Source organism: Macaca mulatta, chromosome 6 (assembly GCF_049350105.2).
Source record: "Macaca mulatta isolate MMU2019108-1 chromosome 6, T2T-MMU8v2.0, whole genome shotgun sequence".
Classification (NCBI taxonomy): domain Eukaryota; kingdom Metazoa; phylum Chordata; class Mammalia; order Primates; family Cercopithecidae; genus Macaca; species Macaca mulatta.
The window spans coordinates 41,804,258-41,823,432 of record NC_133411.1 but is presented as its reverse complement, the minus strand read 5'-3'; the positions used below and the strand labels follow the sequence as shown (position 1 = coordinate 41,823,432).

General features: G+C 38.8%; 1 protein-coding gene across 1 annotated transcript in view; it reads left to right on the top strand.

Annotated features, from left to right (window-relative positions):
- TTC33 (tetratricopeptide repeat domain 33) overlaps positions 1-19,175 on the top strand; it is a 42,121-nt gene that overhangs the window by 7,323 nt on the left and 15,623 nt on the right. Inside the window, 2 exon segments of the mRNA NM_001261196.1 lie at positions 1,354-1,575; positions 18,939-19,020. Coding sequence (NP_001248125.1) covers positions 1,355-1,575; positions 18,939-19,020 — 303 coding nt within the window. The 5' untranslated portion in view covers position 1,354.

Here is a 19,175-nt window from a genome sequence, read left to right as displayed (position 1 = left end):
ATATGAAATATTTCAGTTTGTATTTCTAAAAGCTAAGGGTTCTTTTTATAAGCGTAATTACAATACTATTATCACACCAAAGAAATAATAGCCGTAATTTACCAGGTGCGGTGGCTCACACCTATAATCCCAGCAATTTGGGAGGCTGAGGTGGGTGGATCACCTGAGGTCAGGAGTTCAAGACCAGCCTCACCAACATAGCGAAACCCCATCTCTACTAAAAATACAAAATTAGCCAGGTGTGGTGGCACATGCCTGTAATCTCAGCTGCTCTGGAGGCTAAGGCAGGAGAATCGCTTGAACCTGGAAGGCAGAGGTTGCAATGAGCTGAGGTTGCACCACTGCACTCCAGCTGGGGGAACGAGTGAAACTCCATCTCAAAAAAAAAAAAAAAAAAAAGTAGCAGTAATTCCTTAATATCATCAAATATCAAATCAGTGTTCCCATTCCTCCTTTTTCCTAAATGTTTCCTTCTGGCTGGGTGTGGTGGCTCACGCCTGTAATCCCAGCACTTTGGAAGGCTGACGCGGGTGGATCTCCTAAGGTCAGGAGTTTGAGACCAGCTTGGCTAACATGGTGAAATCCTGTTTCTACTAAAAATACAAAAAATTACCCGGGCATGGTGGCACCTCCCTTCTTTCTCTTCTTTCTTTCCTGGCAGTTTATTTCTTGAAGAAACCAGCTTTATTTTCCTTTAGTTTCTGTTTTTTGCTATCTGCATCTCTGATGTGTTATTGAACATGCTTCACTTTATCCCGTATTTCTTATAAAATGGTAGAGGCCTGATCTGACTCAGTGTTAATTTTTGTAGGAGTACTTACTTCATGAGTGGCATGCTACCTCCATCAGGAGGTGTGTGATGTCCAGTTGTCTTTCTTAGTGATGTTAGTGGCCATTGATGATTATTGCCTACAGCCACTAATTAGGGTTGAAAAATGGTGATAGTCTAATCCTGTTATTTTCTCTTTACCTATTGGTTGGAATACTTCCATAAAAGACCAAGTTTTGGGCCAGGCGCGGTGGCTCACACTTGTAATCCCAGCACTTTGGGAGGCCGAGGTGGGTAGATTACCTGAGGTCGGGAGTTCGAGACCAGCCTGGTCAACATGGAGAAACCACGTCTCTAGTAAAAATACAAAAATTAGCTGGCGTGGGTGGTGTATGTGTGTAATCCCAGCTGCTCGGGAGGCTGAGGCAGAAGAATCGCTTGAACCCGGGAGGCGGAGGTTGTGGTGAGCCAAGATCGTGCTACTGCACTCCAGCCTGGGCCACAAGAGTGAGACTCCATCTGAAAAAAAAAAAAAAAAAAGAACCAAGTTTGAATTTTAAAGCTGTTTCTTTTTAATTTTCCAGAATGGCTTCCTTTGGGTGGAAGAGGAAAATTGGTGAGAAGGTCTCAAAGGTCACTTCCCAGCAGTTTGAAGCTGAAGCTGCTGATGAGAAGGATGTAGTTGACAACGATGAAGGGAACTGGCTTCATGCCATTAAACGTAGGAAAGAAATTCTTCTTGAAGGCTGTGCTGAGAAAAGTAAACAGCTGAAGGACGAAGGAGCCAGTTTGGCTGAAAATAAAAGGTATGTATTTAAAGTTGTTGTTTTTTTTTTTAATGGAGAACAGCTTACATTTTCTAGCTCAGTGTCAGTAATGGGATGAAGAGTTATGAATTTGATAAATTCATGTTTTTAAAATCTATTTTAGGTGCTAAATTAGTCAAAGAAATAAAGTGTTTCAAAGTCATCTGAAAAATGAGAGTTTGTAAAATAGTTTTCAGGATGCAATGAAAGTTTGTAAAATAGTTTTCAGGATGCTAATTATGTCCCTGCTTTGCCGTCATTTTTGTTGTGCCTAAAGAAGAGTAAATGCTAAGTAAAATGTAATTCAAGTGATTGGTCAGTAAAAGGTGGTCTTATCACTGGAAACTTTCTGCTTATGACATTATGTATCAGGTAAATTAGGCATTTCCTGAATAGCTTTGAGGGCATGTACATTAAAAAAACAGGTATTTAGTTATTCTTTGCCATTTACTTATTATATACTTGAATAAATATGACTTACTGTATAGGAATTTGATAATAGCTTCATTTATTTTTAGCCCTTCCTTACCTAAGTTGTTCCTATATGTACCCATTTCTTTTTTCCTTTCCTCTTTTTCTTACTTTTTTATTCCTTTTCTCCTTTTTCTGCTTAGATTTTTAAGAGGGACCAAAAATCATTTTTCATTAGTCAGTGAGGAAAAGACAAATTTTTCGTAGATTCTGTTGAGAAAACTGGATTACTACATAGAGGAAAATAAAACTGGATCTGTATCTAATACCATGTACAAAGATGGACCCTGGAGGGATTAAAAATTTGTGAAAGGTAAAACTATGTAGTTAATAGAAGAAAATATAGAATGGTATCTCTATAATCTATGGTGGAAAAGGCCTTTTTTATTTTGAAAAAATTTCAAATCTATATTAAAGAATAGTACAATTGGCTGGGTGTGGTGGCTTATACTAGTAATCCCAGCACTTTGTGAGGCCAAGGTGGGAGATTTGCTTGAGCCCAGGAGTCCGAGGATGTGGTGAGCTATGATCTTGCCACTGCACTCCACCTTGGGCAACAGAGTGAGACCCTGTCAAATAAATAAATAAATAGTATATCTAGTATGATTCCAGTTCCAGTTTTAAAAAATTCTGGCTGTGTGTGGTGGCTTGTGTCTGTAATTTTTGTGCTTTGAGAGGCCGAGGCAGGAAAATTGCTTGAGCCCAGGGGTTGAGCCTACGGTGAGTTGTGACTCTGCTGTTGTGCTCCAGCTTGGGTGACAGAGTGAGACACTGTCTCCAAAACAAAACAAAAGAATAGGACAATCACATATTTCCTCTATCTAGACTCAACAATTCTTTTTTTTTTTTTTTTTTTTTTTTTTTTTGAGACGGAGTCTTGCTCTGTTGCCCAGGCTGGACTGCAGTGGCCGGATCTTAGCTCACTGCAAGCTCCGCCTCCCGGGTTTACGCCATTCTCCTGCCTCAGCCTCCCGAGCAACTGGGACTACACATGCATACACACACACATACACAGGCATACATAATTGCATATTTACAGGGTTTTTTTGCTGCTCTATTTGAAAGTAAGTTTCAGACATTATGACACCTACTCCTAATTCCTCACGTTTCTTCTAAGAATAAGGGTGTTATCTAACATATCTTTACCTAACCTAAGAAAATTAACAATTTTATATCTAATATTAGTTCCTGTTTAGGTTTTTCCAGTTTTCCCCCAAATGTCTTTTACACTATATGTTTTTAAAACCAGGATCTAAGGAGTTCACACATTATATTTGGTTATTATGTCTCTTTAGTGTCTTTTGATGTCCTTGGGTTTTCTACTTTTATCCCCCATGACATTGACTGATGGAAGAGTCCAGACCAATTTTCTGTTTGATTGTTTCCTTGTGTGTGTCGTTTAATTTGTTCCTCTATCTCATGTGTTTCTTGTAAATGAAAGTTAGGTGTAGAGATTAAATTTAGAGTCTAAATATTTTTGGCAAGTATATGTCATAGGTAACATTTGTGCTTTATACTGCATCATATTGGGAGATAAATAACATTATATTGCCCTCTCTATTAGTGCAGCCATTAGAAAGACATTGTGCCTATGTCTGTCTCTTTGCTCTGTTTGGTATCTGTTGAGAGCCATATTTTTATAAAAATCTTTTTTTTTTTTTTTTTTTTTTTGAGACAGAGTCTCGCTCTGTCGCCGGGGCTGGAGCGCAGTGGCCGGATCTCAGCTCACTGCAAGCTCCGCCTCCCGGGTTCACGCCATTCTCCTGCCTCAGCCTCCTGTGTAGCTGGGACTACAGGCGCCCGCCACCTCGCTCGGCTAGTTTTTTGTATTTTTTTTAGTAGAGACGGGGTTTCACCGTGTTCGCCAGGATGGTCTCGATCTCCTGACCTCGTGATCCGCCCATCTCGGCCTCCCAAAGTGCTGGGATTACAGGCTTGAGCCACCGCGCCTGGCATAAAAATCTTAAAGCATTGTCCTCTGCGAAGAAAATATATTAGAAAAATTACACTTGACAGTATGAGAATTGTTGATTTGAATAAATATATGATTTTTAGAAGATGTATATATGACCAGCAGGAATAGTAGCCTAACAGGCCTTTGGTTGGGACAGAATACACTTCAGATCATCCAGAAATGTAAAATCAGGCCTGTGTGCCTTTGACTGGTATCTTCCATGTGGTGTTGAAGAGTTTGAGAATTTAAAAGAAAATGAAGTAATACTAAGCAAGAAGCACTTCTTTCTTTGTTCCTTAAAAACAAAACAAAACTGGTAAGAGTGGTGATAAGATTTCTTGTTAATAATTTTTGTAAAAATGAATCAAAGTTGAGGAACCAACATGTTAGCTTTTAGGTCTGTTTTATTTTTGATTCTGGTGTAATCTTTTATTATATTTTAATATAAAACTTAAAATGGTGCTTAAGGTATGAAATACTAGCATCTCAAATTGGGAATAAAGGGTGGAAAATAAATAACAATCAAGATCTATTAACTTAACTACCTAATGTTAGGTTGTGAATTCTCATTTGTGGTATTTTAGGCATAAAGATTTTTATCTTACAGAACTGTGTAAGATTAACTAGTGTGTCTTAGAAGAAAACCAAATGTAAATCCTTAATTATGAATACTTTGAGTACATCCATAAAACATCTTTAGAAACTCCTGTAAATGCCTGTTAAAAGTTCATTAACTTTGCTGTTTTCCTGGACCACACTAATGTGTGGAAGGAAAAGCTATTCTGTTATTGCCATTGAATTCCCTCTGAATTTCCTGTGACAGAGAAGAGATATTAGCATCGTAGACAAGCACAATAACTTTTGTTTTCTGCCTGTATGTCGAAAGATTGAGTCATTTCACTAAAACCAGTGGGATTGGATGCTTTGTTTTGGGTGGAGAACACTATAACATGATTAAGTTTTTTGCTCTTTAGCATTTATTTTTGAGTAATGTATATACTGCTTTAGAAAATAACTAAAAAGATATATATTTTTTTGAGGTGGAGTCTTGCTCTGTCGCCCAGGCTGGAGTGCAGTGGCGTGATCTTGGCTCACTGCAACCTCCTCCTCCTAGGTTTAAGCAATTCTTCCTGCCTCAGCCTCCCGAGTAGCTGGGATTACAAGTGTGTGCCACCACACCCAGCTAATTTTTGTGTTCTTAATACAGATGGGATTTTGCCATGTTGGCCAGGCTGGTCTCGAACTCCTGACCTCAAGTGATCTTCCTGCCTCGGCCTCCCAAAGTGCTGACATTACAGGTGTGAGCCACCGTGCCCAGCCAAAAAATATTTAACAGGCTATTAAACTTGATTGAAAGTAATATAAGGAAGAATAATTAAATTAGATTTAAGAAAGACTGAGTCCCTGCCTACCAAATCAACTTCATCTTAAACTGTGCTTATTTTCACTACATTTTAGCCAGATGGGCTTTCTTCACTTTTTTGAACATAGTTATTGTGCAACTTTGTGTTATGACTCTGTCTGAAAACCTTTTTTCTCTGGTTTTCTGATGCCTGTCTTCCCGTCCTTTGGATTTCTGCTCATTTGTCATTTTCTCAGCAGTTCCCTCTTTGATTACCAAGTCTGAAGTAACATCCCTTACTCACCCTTTTTCTATTACATCAGCCCATTTTGTTTTTTAGCATTTCTCCCTTTTTGAAGTTACTGTATACACTTATTTAGTGTGTTTAGTGTATTTTGTTTATATGTTGTTTTTCTTCTGTAGGAATGTAAGCTCCAGGATAGTAAGGAATTTATCTAACTTGTATAGTGTCTTCAGCTCTTAGAATAATTTGTGGTACTTACTAGGCCCTCAGTAAATATTTATAAAGCTGTGATTTTTTTGGCTATATTATGGCTAAAAAGGTTTTTGTAAGCTAGCTACCATTTACTGCATGATATCTATAGAATATACATTTAAGAACTCCAAATTAGAATATAGTATTCTGAGAATATATTTTATTTCATACCCAAACCACAAAGGGCCTTTGGGAGTAAAATTTTCTCACCCTCCTCCTGAATGAGAATATGGCACTTGATAGTAATTGCTCTATTCTGAGTCTTATTCTTTTTCTCTTTTTTTTTAATTTCACAAGGATGGCAGAATTCTTTTTCTCATAACTCTTACTCTTCCCATTCCCCTGTTGTTTTGTGTACAGAAGGCTTTGTTTGTACAATAGGAAAATAACAGATTTTACAATGTAGTAATTATGGTCTGGGCATTAGTGCCAGATGGCCTTGTTTCTTATAGTAGGTCTGCTGTTGACTAGCTTTGCAATATTAGGCAAGTTATTCAGCCTCTCTGTGTTTAAGTTTCCTTTTCTGCAAAAAATATCTACCTCATAATGCTGTTGTGATGTGACATGAATTCACATATGTAATGTACTTAATATATTGCCTGCCACATAGTAAATACTCAGCAAATATTAGTTATTATTATTATTACTATTATAATGGTCCTAATTATTCTGTGTCCTTGATTGGCTATATATTTCTTCACTTGCAGTTGCCTCATGGGGTTCTTATAAGGCTGAAATCCAATAACGGATACAAAAATACTTTAAAAATTAGGCATGGATTTCTACTGACAGCCATGAGAGAGTTTCTAGAACTAGACCTGGATGGCCCCAAACAACTAGAAAATTGGACAAAAGATATAAAAAAACTGTTTTCAACCATTGGACAATAGTCAGCATAGGACTCTTATCTTTGAGAGAAGGGGCAAAAACAAGATGATCCCTATGAGCTTCCTTAATTTCTTTTTTTTCTTTTTTTTTGAAACAGAGTCTCGCTCTGTTGGCCAGGCTGGAGTGCAGTAGCATAATCTCGGCTCACTGCAACCTCTGTCTCCCAGGCTCAAGTGGTTCTCCTGCCTCAGTCTCCCGAGTAGCTGGGATTACAAGTGTGTGCCACCACGCCTGGCTCATTTTTGTATTTTTAGTAGAGATGGGGTTTTACCGTATTGGTCAGGCTGGTCTTGAACTCCTGACCTCAGGTAATCCGCTGTCCTTGGCCTCGCAGAGTGCTGGGATTATAGGCGTGAGCCACAGCGCGTGGCTGAGCTCCCTTAATTTCTGCCTGAAGGTCGCCTGCAGGGAATGGGCACATGGAAGAGGAAAGCAGATAGACCACAGTGGTCTTACTGAGTGAGGAGATGGAGATTGGACTTTGGAGAGGCTGACACAGCTAGAAGTTGCAGAATAGAGTACCAGAGAAGAGGAAGCTACTCAGAGAAAAAGCTCCAGAAGTCTATGAGGTCCCTTTGAGTCTTTTTTGAACATTAGGCCATGCAACTATGGGGGAATTTCTGTAAATCCAGAGAAAATGACTGAGAAGTTGTAAGCTGAACCGTTCCCAGCATTCATGCAGAGCAGAGAGCTATTCAAGCTTCAGCCATTCAGAATGGAGTGTCTTTGATGGTCACCAGAAATATTTACTGGAGTCACAGGGGGTTATTTCTTAGTAGAATGACTACACTATCCTTGGAGGGAAGGCTACTCCAGACCTTCCCTAGAAAAGCTTTAAAAATAGGCTTTGAAGGGTTCAAATGATACTTTCAAACTTTACTGCCTGCCAGAATAGAGCCCTGTATTTTTAGTCGACAGTGTAATGTTTAAAATATTCAGCATCTAATAAAAAATTACTAGACATGCCAGAGTCGGAAACTGTGACCCATAAATAGGAGACAAATCAGTCAATAGAAACAGATTCAGAAATAACATAGATGATGGAAGTAGTGTACAAAGAGGTTAAAATGGTGATATAACTATATTCAGATAATTAAAGGGAAACAAACATAATGAGGAGTGAAATGGAAGATATATTAAAAAAGGAACATCTAGAAATGAAAAATACGATATCTAAAATAAAAAATACACTGAACAGTTATGCTAGTCTGGGTCCTTCTAGAACCACATGCCAAGACTGGCTTAAACATGCAAAGATTTCCTTAGGGGAATCACTGTATGAGAGGACATGGGGTGGGAACTGAGTAAATCTGGGAGAGCTATGCTTGTCTGACCCCCAATGAAGGGGAGAGGGAGGGAAGATTGGATGGAAATGTCTTAGGCTGTCATATAATCTAAAGAAAGTTGGACAATACCTTGGATAGTCCTAAAGTCAGAGTTGTCCCTCATTGGAGTCCCATGCCCCTCAGAAGTGAACTGGTCTTATTTCTGATACTTGCAGTTAATGTGGAGAAAAGCCGTGAGATATTTATCCTTGCTGCAAATGTGGCTATGGATTTCAGAGTGTAGCAGCTGAGGTCAGCTGGAGGTCTATGCAAGATAATGGAATGACATCATTAAAGTTTTGAAGGAAAGTAAAACTGCCAACTTAGAATTCTTTGTACCACAAAAATGTCTTTCAGAAATGAAGGCAAAATAACTTTATCGGACAAACAAAAGCTGAGATAACCCATTACCAGTAGGCCTGGACTTCAAGAAATATTAAAAGAGGCCGGGCACAGTGGCTCAAGCTTGTAATCCCAGCACTTTGGGAGGCCGAGACGGGCGGATCACGAGGTCAGGAGATCGAGACCATCCTGGCTAACATGATGAAACCCCATCTCTACTAAAAAAAATACAAAAAACTAGCCGAGCGTGGTGGCGGGCACCTGTAGTCCCAGCTACTCAGGAGCCTGAGGCAGGAGAATGGCGTAAACCCGGGGAGCGGAGCTTGCAGTGAGCTGAGATCCAGCCACTGCCCTCCAGCCTGGGCGACAGAGCAGAGACTCTGTCTCAAAAAAAAAAAAAAAAATAAAAAAATAAAAAATTATTTAGGTAGAAGGAAAATCATACCAGATAGAAATTTGTATCTAAGTAAGGAATGAAAGAGTTCTGGAAGTGGTAAACATGGGTAAGTATGAAGACTGATTTAAAAAACAATTAAATTCTTTAAAAAGATGATTGGTATTAAATAACAACAGCAACATTTTGCAAAATTATATAGAAGTAAATATATAACAGCTGTAATAGAAAGCATGAAGGGATAAATGGAATTATATTGCTCTTAGGCTGTTATGTTGTATTCAAACCTAGACCCTAGAGAAACCATTAAAAAATAATAAAAGACTTATAAGCCAATAATGGGGTTAAATAAAACAATTAGAAGCTGAATACTTTTTTTGCTTTTTGAAAAAGCACCATTTGTAGTATTATTCCCAAATCTAAAATTGTTAGGAAAAAAACTCAGCAAAACATGTGTAAGAACTATATGAAAACTACAAAATGTTGCTGAAATGTTAAAAGACCTAAATAAATCAATAAATATACACTATACTTGTATTAGTTTGTCCCCACACTGCTATAAACAAATACCTGAGACTAGATAATTTATGAAGAAAACAGGTTTAATTGGCTCACGGTTCTGAGGGCTGCATAGGAAGCATAATGTTGGCATCTGCTCAACTTCTGGAGAGGCCTCATGAAAGCTGTAATCATAGAAGAAGGCAAAGGTAGGAGCTAGCACTTCACACGGCTGGAGCAGGAGGAAGGGAGAGTGAGGGGAGTGGGAGTGCTACACACTTTTAAGCAACCAGATCTTGCAAGAACTCACTATCATGAGAACAGTACCAAGAGGGAAATCTGCCCCCATAATCCAATTACCTCCTACCAGGCCCCTCCTTTAATACTGGGGATTACAATTTGACATGAGATTTGGGTGGGGATACAGATCCAAACCATATCAATGCTTATAGATTGGAAGACTGTATTTTGTTAATACATCAGTTCTCCCAAAATTGATCTGTAAACTCAGTGCAGTTCCAATCAAAATCCCAGCAAACTTGCGTTTGAGATAATTGACAAGCTTATTCTAAAATTTATGTGGAAATGCAAAGAATCTAGACTAGCCAGAAGAATTTTGTGAAGTAAAACATACTTAGGGAACTTACATTACTTAATTTCAACCCTTACTGTGTTTTTAAATGTTATACCTTCATAGTACTAAAGATAGACATATGTGGATCAATGAAAATAATCTGTGATACAGAAATGACTCACATGTATGTGGTCAGTTGATACAAATGAAAACTCGTGGTTTTTAAAAGGCTTAATTGAGAACATGAAAAGTCAGGCCACAGACTGGGAGAAAATATTTCCAGTACATATATCTGACATAGGACTTGTTTCCAGAAGATAGAAGAACTCTTTTTTTTTGAGACGGAGTCTCACTCTGTCGCCCAGGCTGGAGTACAGTGGGACGATCTCGGCTCACTGCAAGCTCCGTCTCCTGGGTTCACGCCATTCTCCTGCCTCAGCCTCCCGAGTAGCTGGGACTACAGGAGCCTGCCACCACGCCAGGCTAATTTTTTGTGTTTTTAGTAGAGACGGAGTTTCACCGTCTTAGCTAGGATGGTCTCGATCTCCTGACCTCGTGATCTGCCCACCTCAGCCTCCCAAAGTGCTGGGATTACAGGCGTGATCCACTGCACCCGGCCTATAGAAGAACTCTTACAACTCAGTAGGAAGAAGACAAGGTATTCATGTAAAGAATGAGTAAAAAGTTGGAGCAGATGCATCACAAAAGAAAATATATGAATGGCCAAGAAGCATACGAAAAGTTGCTCAACATTATTAGTCATCAAGAACTTTCAAATTAAAACCACAATGAGATACTATTACCTAGTTACTAGAATGCTAACATTGAAATGATTGACAGTATCAAGTGTTGGCAAAGATATGGAGCAAGTTAAACTTTTATACATTGCTCTTGAAAATGTAAAATAGCTTTACCTCTTTGGCAAACTGTCTGGTTGTTTCACTTATTTCATTTTATTTTGTTTTTGAGATGGAATCTTGCTTTGTTGCCCAGGCTGGACTGCAGTGGCATGATCTCGGCTCACTGCAACCTCCACCTGCCGGGTTCAAGCAATTCTCCTGCCTCAGCACCCCCGACTAGCTGGGATTACAGGTGCGCACCACTACACCTGGCTAATTTTTGAATTTTTAGTAGAGACGGGGTTTCACTGTGTTGGCCAGCCTGATCTTGAACTCCTGACCTCAGGTGATCTGCCTGCCTTGGCCTCCCAAAGTGCTGGGATTACAGACGTGAGCCACTATGCCTGGCCTGTTTCACATAAAGTTAAATATATACTTTACTGTACAATCTCACAGTTTTATTCCTAGATACTAACTCAGAAGAAATGAAAGCATGTATCCACGCAAAGACTGTTCTAACAATATTTCTAGAAGCTTTATTAATAGTATCCATGAACTGGGACAACCTAAATGTCCATCAGCAGGTGAATGAATGAATAAATTGTGGTATTTCCATACAGTAGTATTCTATTGAGCAGTAAAAAGAAATGATTGACATCTCAAATACATTGTGCCAAGGGAAAGAAGTCAGAAAGAGTACATACCATCTGATTCTCATTTTATAAATCTGTCTAAAGACAAATTAATCCACAGTGACAGAAAAAATCAATAGTTGCCTGGGGTCAGCAGTTGGGGTAGGTTTCCCGAGAAAGGGGCACAGAGAACTTTTTGGATTGACAAAAATGTTCTTTGTTGTGATGGTTGTGGTTGTATTTACATGAGTGTATACATTTCTTAAAACTCATCAAAAAGTATGCTTAAAGTGGGCACATTTTTTGATATATAAATTACACACTAGTAAATTTGATTAAAAAAACAAAGTTTTGAGTGCTTGTCAAATGTAAAATAATTCTATATTTGTTTCATATATCTTTATATGTGTTCATGATGTATTTGTGTTCTGAATTTGCTGTTATATTGCAAGTTAATTGATAGAAGAGATAATTTAGATTTCAGTAAAATTTCAAATCTGAATGTTACGTATTTTGGGGTCTTGGTTATTTTATCACTCTGTCAGCCTTCTTTAGTAACTCTTGTGCATCACTTGTAGGATAGTAGCAGAAGTCCCCAGTCTTTTTTTTGTTTTTGTTTTTTGTTTTTGAGATGGAGCTTCGCTCTGTTGCCCAGGTGGCTGGAGCGCAGTAGCACGATCTTGTCTCATTGCAATCTCCACCTTCCAGGTTCAAGCGATTCTTGTCCATCAGCCTCCTGAGGAGCTGGGACTACAGGTGTGCACCACTATGCCCAGCTAATTTTTTGTATGTTTAGTAGAGATGGGGTTTTGCCATGTTGCCCAGGCTGATCTTGAACTCCTGGACTCAGGTGATCCTACCGCCTCAGCCTCCCAAAGTGCTGGAATTACAGGCGTGAGCCACCATGATCAACCTTGAGTGGTTTTTAAATTCAGAAGTCTTACCTTAGAGTATTCATGATTCTTTTTACAAAAATCTGATTTACTCTTCTACCCAACCCCCAAGAAATTTTGGTGCTTAATAGAGATAGTATAGTGAGTATAGTGGTTAAGAATGTAGATTTTGAAGTCAGGTTACCTCCATTCAAATCCCAACTTTATCATTTCTAGCTACATAAACTTTGGGCAGTTATTCTTTGTCAATTTCTACCTCATTGGTCAAATGGTGATACATATCTTTTAGAATTTTGGAAGATTAAAGAGCAAAGTCCATGTAAAAGCATGCTACCTAGCACCTGATAAGCACCAAGTGAAATGTACTTTAGATACAACAATTTAGGATTTTATATGTTCTTGGTATATTTCCTGCAGTGTTAATATATATATTTTTGTAAATTATTTTGTTCAAATGTCTTTTTCTAGAATTATTACAAACTAGGTTATACCTGCTCAAGGGTCACGGTGTTAGTCCCAACTTTGACATGTTGGCTTTTAAAGTTTCAGCCACTAGATGGTGATATTTGACTGTCTAGCTAACTGGTCTAATTTTTCTGTTAGAATCAGTTGTATGTGTATGAAGCAGGAATATAAATTAGAATTTACCATGCATTTTGTTCTTGTGTAGAAAAGTATACCTACTAATGTAAATTTGAGGGTGATCTTGCTGTGTGACCTACATTCTACAGATTACCCACATCAGTATATTTAATGACAGTGGTTTTGCCTCATGTTCTGTGGAAAAAAATAGATACAATTCTTGTAGAATGACTTTATTTTCTCACCAGCACATCTTCCAACCTTATTGTATTTGTGCCTATATGATCTGTCATCATTCCATTGTAATGAAGTGCCCTGCCCTTATCAAAGGCCCACCACTCCACTTGTACTCTAGACCCCATCCCTTTGTGCCTTCTCAGGAACGTTGTTCTAAAATAGTCCTCTCATTTTTATATCATCTGTTTCTCCTTTTCTCTCGGCTCCTTCTCACTGGCATGCAAACATACCCTGATAACATCCATTTAAAAAGCTTCTCTCCAAATGCTGTGCCGTTTCTCTGCTCCCCCTGGACTACAAACTCCATTTCTTGATGAACCATCCAGTCATATTTCTGTCCCCGTGAATCCACTGAAACTGCTTTTGTAAGGGTTATCAATGACCTCCGTGTTGTCAAATCTAGCCTCTGTTCTCATTTATTGTGCTTCTTATCATTCAGCATAGGTGACCACGCTCTTCCTAAATGCACTGCTGTCTCCTCTTCCACACCACCATGCTGTCATGCTTGTCCTTGTCTCCATGTCTTCTCCTTTTTAATCTTTGCTGGCTCCTTTCCTTTTGCTCTCCAGATCAACAATCATCTGTGTTTGTGGAGCTATTGCCAGCTTAACATAGACCTTGTATTTATTCTTCTTTCTTCATGCCTTACTTCTGTTTTTCCCTCGCTCTTGATTGCCTAGGATCCTACCCACTCAATAAAGATTTAGCCAGTAAGCTTTGGCATCAGGCTCTGTTTTCCAGGTAACCCAGATTATCCTGGATTTCTTTCTTTTTTTCACTCATACCAAGTCCAAGTTGAGCCAACTTTACATTTTCAGTGTATTGTAAATCTTTTTCCCCTTTCTGTTTTCACTGCTGCTATCCTTATCTATGGTTATCTCATACCTAAATTACTTTGGTTGTCTCATATCTAGCCTCCCTGTGCACATTTTTGTACCCTTACTGTCTGTTCTTCTCCCCTGGGTCTGACTGATCTCTTAAAAATGTAAATCAATAATTCATGTCTCACTGTTGTATAAAAACTCTGTGGATTCTTCATCACACATACAGTTAAATCCACATGCATAACTATGGCTTATTGTATTCTCTGTGATCATGGCTTCGGCCCACCTCCCTGAACTCTGACTTCCCTTCCTCTGGTTTTATTTCCTTTCCACAAAAACATGGTTTGGTCCTTCCCCAGGTTCTTCCCTTTGCCTGGAATGGACTTTCTCCAGATTTTCAGTTGTCTGACCCCGTTTTGTCACTCAGGTCTCAGCTTCAATGCGTTCCTAGGAAGACCTTTCTTGACCACCCATTCCGAGTAGCCACTAGGTCACTCCCTATCACATTCCTCCATTTGTCTTTTATCATGGCACTTATATTTTAACTTAGTTTGTTGTCTTTCTTTCTCTTTCCCCTTCTAACATGCATACACTTTAGAAAGTAAAATCTAGAAGAATAGTAGGGACCTATTATATCTTGTTGGGTGCTGCATACTTAGTACTTATTACTAGAATTCTACCTGTGCCAGAGTAGGTGCCCAGTAAATATTTATAAAGTGAATAAGCTGTTAACTATATAGCTCATTAAATTTAAAGCCACAGTAAATTAGAAACCTAATTGGGAGTAAAGTAGCTAAACACGTTGACATTTCTATCTGGTAAATGAGTGTGCTATCTAACATATTTAGCTTGATCACCAGCTGTTCTTTACCTCAGTGTAGGGCATTATCTCATCCTGCCCTATTGTAGTCCATGGAACTATTCCCTTTGCTTCCTTCCTTGTGCTAGTTCAGTTGCATACTGTTAAGATTGTCCTTAAACTGGCAGAATCAGACTTTGGTCATTTATTAACCACAGTGACTTTAAACCAAGTTTTTATCATTTAATGCTTCCTATCCAACAGCTGCAGTAGGGCTGTGTCTGTTCAGTCTGTTCCAAACTGAAGTTGAATTAAGAGATATGCTGCAGAAGTTACCAGAGACTATTGATTTGTTCAGTGCCAAGTTTCCTGTGATCTAAAAATGGAGGAACTAAGTGGCGCCACCCTTTGTTTGCAGGCCAAGAGAAGTAAACCAAAGAGAGATGAGAAGGGGGAATAATTGAGTAAGTTGATGATAGTGAAGTAAATGTCCACCATTTCTTGCTTTGTTTAGCGTGGAAAACAGCTCACTTGTTCCTTTAAACCTTTATAGGCCTCCTTGGCAACAAAGCACATTTCATTGAGTGATGCCTCTGCTGGCAGCAATGGTTATGTTTTCAAAATAAAAGGCAGTGCAGTCGAGAAGACAGGACATTTTTCTTTTTTCTCAAATCTGTGAGCCTGTGTTTACACGTGTGTGTGTATGTGTGTTTATATGTATATGTATATGCACACATGCATACCTGCTTAATAAAAAGAAAAAACTAGTGATGGTCATTGTCACCTTGAACCTCTTAGTTTATTTTGTACTTCGGACAACTTAAGCTTGGGAACATAAGCAGCTTTGTGGGGTTGGGGATGGGATAAGCCATCCTGTTCTCGGCAGTAGTGCTAGTGGTATTTTGGGCAAGATAGATCTTTATTGTGCAGGCTTGCTCTTTGCCTTGAAGACTGTTAACATCCCTGACCCTCTGCCACTAGTGCCTCCAAGTCACAGTGATGACCACAAATGCCTTCTGTGGGGCGATAACTTCCTCTGGTTGAGTTGGGCAGAAAATAGGACTGGAAGTAAAAAGTAAATTTGACAAATATGATAAGCTTTTAACAGTGGTTGGGACAAGTAGATCTAGGGTTGGCAAACTTTATTTATGAAAACAGCCTGTTTTTATAAATAAAGTTTTATTGGGACACAGCAATGCCCATTTTTTGAATGCATTGTTTATGGCTGATTTTGGGATACAGTAATAGAGTTGAATAGTTGTGATAGACTGTATGGTTCACAAAGCCTAAAATATTTACTATATGGACCTTTACTATGTCACCCCTTACTCTAGAGACCAAAGACCTTCAGCTTCTTCCTCACAAGCTGTCAAAGACTCCTGAAACCTCAAACATCCAAGGTCATGAGGTCCCTCTGCTAAACCTAGAATTCTAATGTTTTTGTTTTTTTCTACCCACATTCACATTCCCCTAGTCTTGGGATTTCTTATAATTTCTATACTTGAAATAATGAATGGAACAAAGTTAAGAATTAACATTTTTACCACTTTTGTCTTAGGATAGAATTTGTTTTTATTACCATTTTTTTTTTCCTGTTAAGAGCATGCTACATCTGTCCCCTCTTTTCATGCTTTATATGCTTCTCTCTGCTGCCTTCAGGAGTTGGAGAAGGTAGGACAAATGAGACAGATAGAATCTGTTATATTAGGCTGGGCACAGTGGCTCATGCTTGTAATCCCAGCACTTTGGGAGGCCGAGACGGGCAGATCAGTTGAGGTAAAGAGTTTGAGACCAGCCTGGTCAACATGGCGAAACCCCATCTCTATGAAAATACAAAAATTAGCCGGGTGTGGTGGCGTGTGCCTGTAGTCCCAGCCACTCGGGGGACTGAGGCAGGAGAATCACTTGAACCCGGGAGGCGGAGGTTGCAGTGAGCCGAGATCATGCCACTGTACTCCATGTACTCCAGCCTGGGTGACAGAGTGAGACTGTCTCAAAAAAAAAAAAAAAAAAAAAAACACATCTGTTATATTATTACCTTCTACATCCCCAGAAATGTTCTGGGTACTGTAGAGCATATAAGCAAATCTACCCTTTGGTTCCTGAACTCATTAGAGAAGGGAAGACAAAAATACAAGGAGGAATTAGAGCAGAACTAAATGGGAGGCATACCTGATATAGTTACAGAAAGTATTGGTCTTGTATTTTTAAGAGCTAGCTTTAAATCCTATCTTTTGTAGGACTTGGATAGTCCTTTAGCTGCTCTCAACCATTGGTTCCTCATCAATAAAGTGAGAACAAGTAATGCCAAACTTGAGGCCAGGCATGGTGGTTCACCCCTATAATCTCAGCACTTGTGGAGGCCAAGACAGGAGAATTGCTTGAGGCCAGGAGTTTGAGACCAGCCTGGGCAACATAGTGAGACCCTGTCTCTACAAAAATAAAAAAAATAAAAAAATTAGCTGGGGATAGTGGCATGTGCCTGTAATCCTAGCTACTCGCGAGGCTGAGGTGGGAGGCCCTTGAGCCCAAGAGTTCAAGGCTGCAATGAGCTGTGATCATGCCAGTGCAACGGAGCAAGACTATATCTCTCAAAATAATTTTTTAAAAAGCAAATAATACCAAATTTATATTCACTTACTTAGAGTGAATTAACTTTTTGGGAAAATAATTGTATGTTAAATAATTGTATTGAAAGTGCTTTGTAAAACATAAAATGCTTTGGAAATACAAGTATTGCTATGTGGTCTGAAGTGGTACTCATCGTTAGTGGGCTAGATCTACTGGAGGAGGTCTTCATGAAGAATGGAACATTTTAACTTGGTCTTAGAGGAGGAGCCCTTGCATAGATGAAGAGGAGTAGGAAGGCAATCTTAGATACGTGATATGGTTTGGCTCTGTGTCCCCACCCAAATCTCACCTTGAATTGTAATAACCCCATGTGTCAAGGATGGGACCAGGTGGAGATAATTGAATTATGGGAGCAGTTTCTGCCATGCTGTTCTCATGACACTGAGTTCTCACGAGATCTACAGTTTTATAAGGGGCTTCCCTGTTTGCTCAGCACTCATTTCTCTCTCCTGCCTCCATGTGAAGAAGGATGTGTTTGCTTCCCCTTCTGCCATGACTGTAAGTTTCCTGAGGCCTCCCCAGCCCTGCGGTACGCGTCAATTAAACCTCTTTCCTTTATAAGTTTCCTAGTCTTGGGCAGTTCTTTATTGCAGCGTGAGAATGGACTAATACAGATGTGTGTGTGTATGTGTAGCAGGGGATCCATACTAACAAAGGCATGATATGTGGGTAGGGACTATAAAAACTCTGCCGAGTGGAACACAGCTATGCGTAGGGAGTGGTAGAAAAAAGATTGGACAAACAGTCCAACCTTTTCCTCTTAATGCTGGAGGAAAGACATTTGCTACTATTAAGTCTTGCAGAATTTATTACTGCTATCTTTATTAGAAAATTGTGAGTGGAAGGATTGTTATGAAGGAATACATTGATAAATTAATTTCCAAAGTTTTTCCTGTTGCATTTATAATAACATTTGGAAATATTGTTTAGAGAGGCTTGAAATCACCCACAATATGCCTAAAAAAGCACAAGCACTTTCTTTTTAGGTGATATAGTTACTACTTTTAGAAGTTGTATCATTAAAGCTTAGTAGATAATGGCACCACGGTACTGAATTTCTTTAATGTTATATATACTTTTATTATTATAAATAATCAGAAATGGTTGTTAAATTATACTAAGTATTGTTTAGTGGCATGTACTTTTTTCCTCCCTTATCTGTTACATATGAGCCCATTTCTAAGTTTTTCTGAGCATACACTATATGATCATGTGGATTTTGTACTTGAATAAGTTGCTGGACTTAATTTGCTAATCCTTTACTTTGAATTTTTACATGTATTTCATGGACTAGAAAGTAGTCCAAAAAACTGTTGAAAGTACATGACTACTCCTCCTGAAAGTAGTCTAAGAGTAGAATGGTGTTTGCCTGGGGGTGGGGAGGGGGCAATGAGCAGTTATTGTTTAATAGGTATGGAGTTTCAGTTTGGGAAGATGAAAAAGTTCTGGAGATGAATGGTGGTGGTGGTTGCACAAAAAGGTGAATGAACTATATGTACTTAATGCTACTTAATGCCTCTAAACTGTACACTTAAATGGTTAAGATGGTAAATTTTATATTTTACCACAATAAAAAATTATTTTGAAAGTCTAAAAAAGACATATTGAAAATATGGCATTCGTATAACTTTAACAACCACAGATATCGGGAAGCAATTCAGAAGTGGGATGAAGCACTACAGTTAACTCCAAATGATGCTACCCTATACGAGATGAAATCACAGGTAATAATTATGACGAATTTCACTTTCCTTATGAAATTGTGCTATGTTTGTTTGGTGAGTGAGCAATGATGAAGCAAAATAGCATTTTCTCCCATTTTGTTTTTCAAATACAATTTCTTTGGGAAAAAATATTTCACCATTATTTATGGCTCTGT